Source organism: Panthera leo, chromosome A1, assembly GCF_018350215.1.
Source record: "Panthera leo isolate Ple1 chromosome A1, P.leo_Ple1_pat1.1, whole genome shotgun sequence".
NCBI classification, from domain to species: domain Eukaryota; kingdom Metazoa; phylum Chordata; class Mammalia; order Carnivora; family Felidae; genus Panthera; species Panthera leo.
Genome location: NC_056679.1, coordinates 69,469,431 through 69,479,103, shown reverse-complemented (window position 1 = coordinate 69,479,103; position 9,673 = coordinate 69,469,431). Strand labels below are relative to the sequence as shown.

The following is a 9,673-nucleotide window of genomic DNA, read 5'->3' as shown; positions in this document are numbered from 1 at the left end:
ACTCCGGCTTCAGGCGGCCAGCGCGCGCGGGCCCAGGCCGCCGGGCTCCAGCCGAGCAGCTGCGGCGGCGGCGATAGCGGCAGCTCGGCGGCGAGTCCCCGCGCCCCTCGCAGCCCCTCCCCGGCGCGGTGCATGGAGACGCGGCCCGCCGCTCGCCGCTGAGCCCGCCGCCCGGCCCGGGACCAGCCGGGGCTGGGGTGGCCTCGGACTCAGGCCGGTCCCCGCGCCGAAGCCGGACTCGAGCTCGGCCGGCCGCCCCCGCCGCCCGAGGGCTGCGCGCGGCCCGCGGGCCTCGTCGCCCGCGTGGATCGCCGCGGCCCGGCCGTCCCGTCCCAGGAAGTGGCCGTCCTGACCGCCATGGCTCATTCCCCGGTGCAGTCGGGCCTGCCCGGCATGCAGGTAGGCAGGAGCCGGGCCGCGAGGGGAGGGAGGGATGCGCGGGCCGGGGCGGAAGCGGGGAACTTGGCGGTGTAAACACGGCCCCCCCACGCTGCCCCTTCCGGGGTCGCGCCGGCCTCCCGCGCCGCGCTCCAGCCCTCAGGGCGCCCCTGCCCGGCGCCGCGGCCCGGGAGCTCGGAGGCTCAGGGGCTCGGGGACTGGGGAGCGTGGGGGGGGGGGGGGTGTGCAGGGACATAGGGGCCGCGGCCTGGAGGCGCCCTCGCTGGCCGGGAGCCGGAGCAGTCGGGCAGGGATGTGGGGGAGCCGGCCGCCTCGCCCTCCCCGCCGGCCTCCCCGCACGCCGCCTCCCGAGCCGCAGGCCTGGCGCCGGCCCGGTCCCTGGGAGAAGTAATGGGGGGGAAATGCCCTTGGAGGCCCCGTTCGGGTCTGTGGGCCCTGCGCGCGGGCGGGGGGCGGTGGAGGCCCCGTTCCCCCGCGAGCAGGCGATAAAGTTGGGAGATGGGAGGAGAGCCCCGGGCGCGCCCCGACTCGTCCTGGGCCGGGCCGGGCGGAGGAGGCAGGGCGGGGTGCGGGAAGGTGTGACCGCCAGCCCCGCTTCCCAGCGCCTTTGCTCCGCGCCTTTCCTTCTGGGGCCAATTGAGGGGAAAGTGCGAGCCTGCAAACCTTCTGGAAGGAGGAATCAGTCGGACAGCGTGTACTCCGGTTGTCCCGAGCCGAGGCTGACCCGCCCGATCTCGGGACACTGGGCTTTCACTTGGGGACTTGATTGGATCCAGACGAGCTCCTTCCCAGTAAATCTCTCCGTTGCTACTCTGTGGTATCTTGGCTTACCAGTGACTTTTTTTGGACGGGGGAGAAGTTGAATTTCAAAAGTACGCGAACACAGTAAAGTTTTTTTCGCCTTTGGGGACTGTTTTTAGCCTTTTGAAAAACAAAACCACTTGGCTCTCGTTAATTTATCTTATTTGTAGGCACATAAATGGTGGCAAAATAATTAGGATTAAAATCTCATGATAACAGTGAGAGTAGGTCTTTAAAGTATTGCTGCCCCAGTTTTAGTTTAGCGAGTGAGCATAAAGAGCTTTAAAAAAACAACCACGGTATCCAAGTGGATTATTTGTTATTTTACAGACATCCGCGGGCTCATTTTTTCTTCTTCCCTTGCTTGTTAGGGCTGAGAAGTGCGGTGTTTGGACCTGGCCTGTTAGGGGCTGAGAATTGAATCTGCCCCATCTTATGAGACCTATCATCCCCACCCTCTTTCTGTAACGATAAAAAGAAAGCTGGATTTCATTGTTCAGGTTTGAAATCTAGAAAACTAGGAACACAAAGCTACCAGAATTTTAGCGTGAGGTATGTGTGTGTTTGTTTTTATTTTTCTTTGAAGGAGTAACAAAGTTAATATTTTAAGAGTGTACTGGAAGAAAACTGTCCTTGAATCTCACTTAAAGATCTTTTAAACTCAGCAGGCATTTAAAATCTAGGCTTCTGCTGACTGCTAGGTAAAAATCAGATGTGGTTTTTTTTTTGGTATTTCCTAAAGTTCCTGCTTTAGTTTGGTTGGAATTGAGAGGCAGGAAGGCAGGGTGAACTGGGTGAAAAATTATTCCTGACCAGTAGAGCAAGAAGGACCTCTTGAGTTAAAAACGTTTTTTTTTTTTTTTTTTTTTTTTCATCAGTATTTCCTTTAGACTGACAGTGTTAATCAGGTTGTAATCTGGTAGAGATGCCTTACTTAGAGTTTACAGTGGAGGCATGGGGCCTTTGTGGAAAGCGAATCAGTTTAAAGAGGTACTTAAAAGCCCTGCTGGCTGGTGCCTTGAAGTCAGTATCAGATGGTCCCCCAACGCTGTCTGTTCTCAACACTTCTTTTTGTCAGTTTTTCCTTTTTTTTGTCTTCGAGAGTGTGGGCCAACATCTTGGAAAGAGAAGGTAAATTCTGTTACAAGGAAACTGTTTTTGTTTGGTGGAGACCACCGAATTTTCAGCTGTCACGGTTTTGGGGGGTGTGCAGAGGTGGCCTGTGACATTTCGGTACTTAAGTACATTAGCAAACCGTGTAATTGTTTTTAGTGTGCCTTTTGGGGAAGAACATTCCTTTCCTCTCCCTTCTCCCAAGAAGAAAAACAACAAACACATTTAGTTTCTACTTTGAATTAGCCGTTGCTGCTGCCCAGGGAGGCTTTCCTTAAATTGTTGAGGATTAAGGGAAAGGCACACCCGCCTTTGACTGTTCTCTGGGATAAAACAAGAGAGAACTACTAACCCCTCTGTGCCCTGTCCTGATATATCCCATTCCTCCCTTTTCTTCTCTCTCATCTTGTGAACAGGGCTTATAAGGAGTTGGGTTAAACATTTCAGAGAGGGGTCAGTTGGTTTAAGTGTCCAACTCTTGATCTCAGCTCAGGTCTTGATCTCACGGTGGTGAGTTCAACCCCCAATTTGGACCCCACACTGAGCGTGGAACCTACTGAAAAAAAAATTCAGACTGCAGAGTGAATTCAGGCAGCCTGAATTTAAGTATCATAAAGATACTTAAAAAGTATACCTGAATGAAAGGACGTTTTAGTGTAAACATCATCTTTCCTTGTCTTGCAAATCGTTTTTGTGCCTTCTAGATTTTTATTGGAACCTCTTGAGGCATAGGTATTATTTATGCCATTTTTCTAGAGGTGGAGGCCAACAGAGACTAATTGAACTGACCAAGGTGAGGTAGTATATTATCTGGCAAATGTGTGATTTGAAACGAGATCTTTCCTGTCTCCACGACCATACTTCTACTCATCATGCTGTATTGTTGCTTTGTTATTTTTTTTTATTAAAAATATTGTTTTAAATGTTTATTTGAGAGAGAGACACACACACATGCATACGCGCGAGTGGGGGAGGGGCAGAGAGAGAGGGAGACAGAATGTGAAGCCGGCTCCAGGCTCTGAGCTGTCAGCACGGAGCCTGATGTGGAGCTCGAACTCTTGGACCGTGAGATCATGGCCTGAGCTGAAGTCGGATGGTTAACCGACTGAGCCCCCCAGCTGCCCCTGTATTGTTGCTTTATTATTAACTTTGCAAGCATTAAAGGTTCTTTTCATTTCGATTTGGGTTTGCTGAAGAAATACGAGAAATTAGAAATACGAGGTTGATATTTTATTCATTTAGGAACCGTTATTGAACACACATGTGCCAGGTCCCAGGTGAGGAGTTGAGGACTGGACATCTGAATGAGTTAATATTTTCAATGTGTTTCATGAAGGTTGCTAGGGTTTCCTTTTTTACCTCCCACACCCCAGTTTCCTATTAGCATAGGGGAGAAAATAAAAAGTCATGAACTGGATGTAGTAACTACAAATAGACATAAAGAAATTAGGTTGATTTGTGGGTGAACGTACTCCGTGTCCTTGAACATTTGTTGTTTCAATCAGTGTAATTCAGATTTGAAGAAAAGCAAGCTTTAGTTAGCCTAAGTGGATAAAAAAGAATTAGATTTTGAATTACAGATTTATATCTGTATTCTAAGCTTTTCTGTTTTGTGATGCACATAAGAAGCATATATATTTTTTATTTAAAAAATCTTTTTTAATGTTTATTTTTTGAGAGAGAGAGCACAAGTTGGGGAGGGGCAGAGAGAGACACACACAGAATCTGATTTTTTTTTTTAATGTTTGTTTTTGTTTAATTTTTGAGAGAGAGAGAGAGAGAGACAGACAGAATCTGAAGCAGGCTCCAGGCTCTCAGCTGTCAGCACGGAGCCTGACTTGGGGCTCCAGCCCACGGACTGCGAGATCTTGACCTGAGCTGAAGTTGGATGCTTAACCAAATGAGCCACCCAGGCGCCCCAGAAGTATATTTTATGTCAAGATCTGAAACAAAAGTTTCAGGAGACAGTGTCCTGATCCTTACTACTTGTGATACACTGTTGTGTGATGTAGTTTGTTAAAAAAAAAAAAAAAAAAAAGAAAAGAAAACAAAACCTGGTTGCAACACTAAGTTGATTTCACAGCTGATTGGTTTGACCCAGGTTTGAAAAATACTGAATTAGGTAGGGTCACGTGTAGGAGAGCTGAGTTAACTTATGCACGTTTTGAGGATGTTGTTAATTTAAGGTATTTCCATATTTGAAAGTATAGACGGTTTACAGGAGTGGCCTGAAAACTTAGTTTCTACTCGTCAGTGTCATCCTGCTTCCCTCTCTCCCTCTCCTTTGCTGAGAATGCTCCTTTATGTTGGGATAGTGAGCAGAACAGTTAATTGTCAGTTTGGATGAGTTGGGAGCTTTTCTGCCGTGCTCTTGCTTACCCCTGGGGAAACCTGTGTGCCCTGGAAATCTGGGAAATGAAGGAAAACAGAAGGACAGCTGCATTTAATTGTGGCTTAAGTGCTCTTGCATTTTTTTTCTTGTTAGTGTCACATTTCCATAGTTATTTTTTATTTTTTATTTTTTTTCCTGTTTCCATGGAAGAGGCCTCTCCACGTTCAGCCTGTTGCCATCTGTACCGTGGGGAAAGGTTGGCTTGTTACAGTGTGCGGACATTCAGGGTATTTATGAGAGTGAGCTTCTGAAAGCACCTTGAGCAAGATGCTGAAGTGTGCAATGTGGTCTAGGGCCTTGGAACGCTGGACTAGATAGGGAGCCCACATTCGTGCAACACGTTTCTCTGGAGTGTGGTGCCAGGAGTTGTGGGAGGGGGAGGTGAGAACCTCCTTCGGCCATGTCCTTGGGAAGTCAGCAGCTTAGGGGGAGCTGATCTGGGTGGCCTGCCTGCAAAGGTTCACACTCCTTTGTTCACACACAAAGGGCACAGACAGATGTGGGGATGGAAAGCGGGCTCATGTGGGCTAGCCTGGACTCCAGAGCTGGGGAGGCAGCGGGCCCTGGGGTAGGGGGCCTGCGTTCTGGCTGTAGTAGGGAAAGTGCTGTCCCAAGCTTGAGGAATCCTTCTCTCCTGCAGGTTGGAGGGTTTGGGTTTTGCGGCATGCCGGTTGCCACTTGGAAGGCTGGCCAGAGTTGGGGTGGATGGGACTGAGCAATGGGAGGTCCAGGTGGCAACAGGATAGCCATGGTGGACTTTTTTTTTTTTTTTTTTTTTATAACATTTTTTATTTTGGGAGTGCCTGGGTGACTCAGTCGGTTGAGCGTCTGACTCTTGCTGGCTCTTGATTTCCACTCAGGTCATGATCCCAGGGTCGTGCGATTGAGCCGACCTCAATCGGTCTCTTCCTCGCTGAGTGTGGAGCCTGCTTAAGATTCTCTGTCCTTCTCCCCACCTTGTGGGTGTTTCTCTCTCAAAATAAACCAGCAAACATTTTCTTCTTAAAAATATATTTTTTAAAGTAATCTCTACTCCCACCATGGGGCTTGAACTCACAACCCTAAGATCAAGAGTTGCACACTCCACTGACTGCACCCGCCAGGTACTTCTTTTTTTTAGCAAGATTGATCTCAAATCTTGGTAATTTGAACTCTCAGTGAACATTTAATAGTTTTTTATTGTCTCTCATCCCTCCTGCTTTTGATCCTTTTTTCTGTTCTATGCTAACGGTAATAATGAAAATAAAGCCAGTTTTCTGTTACTGTTAGTTGCCTAAATGTGTTTTTTTTTTAATACCCATTTGAATATTTTATATTCCCTCTTTTCCTCTCTCACCAGGATTGAACAACGTTAAGGATTTGTTTTGTTTAAAAATGTATTTTGGGTGGGCAGTGTCGTAAGAAGATTTTTAAAAATTAAAATTAAATATATAGCTGGGAGGAGCCCAGGACATCTTGGTTGTAATTACAGGTAGGGGAACGTTCCTGATAGTATTTCACATAGAACCAAATGACCTTCCAGTAGAAATTGGTCAGGTTGGGTTTTTCTAGGCTGCTACCACACACAGCGTCCCCTCTGTTGCACGGGCAGGCGGCCGCCATCCTTGCTTTCTTGCTCCTTTATGTAATAGAACTCTTCTGCTCCTCTTGGAGCCCCTGTTCTCATGTGCACAGCCGAGCGCGTGTATTTGATGCGGGTTGACATTGCTTTCCAGTTGAATGGTATTTCTAGGACCTTGGTGCAAGATGTAGTGAAAGGAGTGACTGAAGAAATGAGCCCATTGGCAGTTGCTGCTTTTTTCTAGTGTATTTTTACAGACATCCTGAAGCCAGGGTCCAGGATCCTGAGGGTCTCTTGAGAAACATGCCCCTTGGCGCTCCGTGTGCAGTCTCCCAGTGATTCAGAGTTGCCTGCTTGGGAATTCTGTACCTGCAGGAAATGGAGCACACCCACCCAACCCTTGTGGTTTTTTTTTTTTTTTTTTTTTTTTTTTTTTTAATGCTTTAGCCCCGCATTGTTATCATTAATGGAACCTTGTAGCAGGACTGAGTGCCGGAAACAGGTTGCACTCTCTTATTCCTCTATTGCTGTTTAGGGTCAACTGCTGTCCTTGGGCCAGTCATTTCCCATCATTCATCTTCTTGCAGTGCAGTATGTTTAAAACTCTTAGTGCCAAATGCTTTTGGGAAAAAGAACATGGCTACTATAATACCTGGTTCCTGGAGTGAGTATGGAGTTTCCTAGTCATAAATGGCTCCCTGGCTTCCAAGGTTCAGATTAAGAAAAATAAAACAAGATGTACCTTTGCTTGCCACAAAGTATAAAAACATCCCAGATTGTGGATTACAAAGGCACTGGTTTGCCCTACCCCTGGGAACAGCATTGTTGACTTTAGAGACCTTCCATTATGTTTTCTTGAGGGTTGTTATGTTTTCTTGAGGGTTCATGGTCAGTACAAGGAACCTTATCTGTGCAAGTGCCCATTGGTATCTGAATAAACTGTGGGAACATTTTGAGTTTTGTATTAATGCTTACGAAATATGTAGCTGGTGTTTGTGTTCCTATTATTTTAAGCCTCTTACTATTTTTAAAAAGATTTTTAGGCCCTGGGATTCGAAAGGACCGTATAGGTCCAGATTCTTTCTTTCATTTTTAGTTATTTAGGGTTTTTGTTTAGTTTTTATTTAAAAGGTTGTGCACATGATTTCGAGTCAAATGGCTTTATAAGGTTTATTTGGGAAGACAGCACTTCCCTGCCCCTGGCCTTCCCCTCCCCCCCTCCCCCCCCCACCAGGCAGCCCTTTTGATCTCTCTTAGCTGATTGTTGTTTCCACTTTGTTTATAAAGAACATTTAAAAATTGCTGTTACTTTTTTTTTTCCCTTCCAGTTTTGGGCATTATCTGTGGACTTTGGACTTGAAGTGAGGCTTTAGTTTTTGCCTCCTTCAGGCACCTGTGCACCTCTCTCCCCCCTCCCCAGTGTAGTTACATTGTAACTTTGCTTAGACTAGTGTGACTGGAACCCCATTCCCAGCCCAGCCATTAGGAAACCAGGATTCCTTTTCAAATATTTTCTGAAAGTTTTTTTTTTTTTCTTTTTTTTAAATAATCGCTTTAGTTTGGGCTGCTGTAACAACGTACTGTACTGTACATAGACTGGGTGGCTTAAACAACAAACATTTATTTCTCACAGTTCTGGAGCCTTGGAAGTCCCAGGTCAAGGCTCTGGAAGATTCTGTGTCTGGTGAGGGCCCCTTCCTGGGTCATGGACGGTCTGTCTGGCTGTGTCCTCACGTGGCAGAGGGGGTGAGGGAGCTAGCTGTCTGGGCTCTTCTCTAAGGGCACTTGTCCCAATTCTGGGGGCTCTACCTTCATGATCTAATCACCCCAAAGACCCCCCCACCTCCTAGAACCATCCCATAGGGCACTGGGGCTCAACATACGCATTTTGGGAGGACACAGACATTGAGTCTGTAGCAGTATTTATAGCTTATTCAACCAGCACTGGCACAGTTGTTGAAATCTTCCCTGCGGAAGTTCAGGTAGAGCAGACGGACAGGCTATCCATGTCACCTTCCTGGAGAACTCTTCCTGAGAGCCTTCTGACCTCCCTGTAGACTGGTGGTCTTCCACACTTGGTCCTCTGCTGGTCTTCTCTCCCTTCATACATGGGATTCCCCGCGCTGCTCCCGGCGGCCTGTTTTCTGTGTCTCCCGTCATTGTCTGTCCTGGTTCACGCTGTGGGTGGAACATATCTTGAGGGGCCTTTCTGTGACTATGGTACAAGGGAGATGGGTTTTTTGAGGTCCTGGGTATCTGAAAGTTTCTTTTTCTTTTCCTTTCCGTTTGTATTTTGGCATGGTCATAGGGTGGAAATTATTTTCCTCCAGGATCTTGAAAGCATTTCTCCACTGTGTTTTAGCTTTCATTGTTGCTGTCGAAGAACTCAGTGCCGCACCAGTACTGGATTCTGTGTAGGTGAGCTCTTCGGTTCTTCCTGAGCCTAATAGGATCTGAATTTTTTCTTGGTGATCTCAGTTTTCACAAATAACATGCCTTCATGCAGGAAGCCCTTTAAATCCGGCAGCTCATATCTTTCTGTGTTCTCTTGTCCTTAAATTCTTATCTGGATGTTGGACCTCCTGGACTGGTAGTTTTACCCTTTTAAACCTATTTTCTATTTCTTTGTCTTTTTTACTTGGCTTTCTGGGAGACTGTTTCAGCTTTTTCTTCTAGCTCTTTTAAATGAGTATTTCTGCTCTTGTTTTTTAAATTCTAAGAGCTCTTTTTGGTTCTCTGAATGTTCTTTTATTGTTTCAGTTGAAATATTTGCTCTTACCTCCTTGGGTATGTTAAGTGCAGTTACGTTGTCTCTGCTCAGAATAGATCTTCCTCCACAGCCCTTTCTCCCCTCTTGGTTGTGGTCTTTAGTTTTTTTTTTTTTTTTTTAACCTTTTTTTAAAATTAATTTATTTTTTATGAGGGGTGGTATGGAGAGAGAATCCCAAGCAGGCTCTACACTGTCGGCATGGAGCCTCATACAGAGCCCAGAGTTATGAGCCCTGAGATTGTGACCTGAGCTGAAATCAAGAGTCAGATGCTTAACCGACTGAGCCACGCAGGTGCCCCTTTTGTGGTCTTTCTTTCCTTTTTTAGTGTTTGTTTTTGAGAGAGAGAGAACACACAAGCAGTGGAGGGGCAGACACAGAAGCCAAAGCTCCAGTCTCTGAGGTGTCAGCACAGAACCTGACGGGGGGCTCGAACTCATGAACTGCAAGATCACGGCCTGAGCTGAAGTCAGACACTTAACCAACTGAGCCACCCAGGTGCCTCTTGTGGTCTTTATTTCTAACGGTAGAGGTCACCCTCCAATGTATGTACGAGTGGGGGAACAATTGAGCTGGTTGGAAATCTGAGCCCTTGAATGGAACTTTTCCAACCTCAGTGATACCAGGTGGTTCTATTGA

The 9,673-nt window shown here is 47.0% G+C and overlaps 1 protein-coding gene across 1 annotated transcript in view; it reads left to right on the top strand.

Moving 5' to 3' along the window:
• The first annotated feature begins 18 nt into the window (after nt 1-18).
• The window catches only part of STK24 (serine/threonine kinase 24), a 126,543-nt gene continuing 116,888 nt past the window's right edge, over nt 19-9,673 (top strand). Inside the window, exon 1 of the mRNA XM_042929479.1 lies at nt 19-399. Coding sequence (XP_042785413.1) covers nt 358-399 — 42 coding nt within the window. The 5' untranslated portion in view covers nt 19-357. The remainder of the gene's footprint in view (nt 400-9,673) is intronic.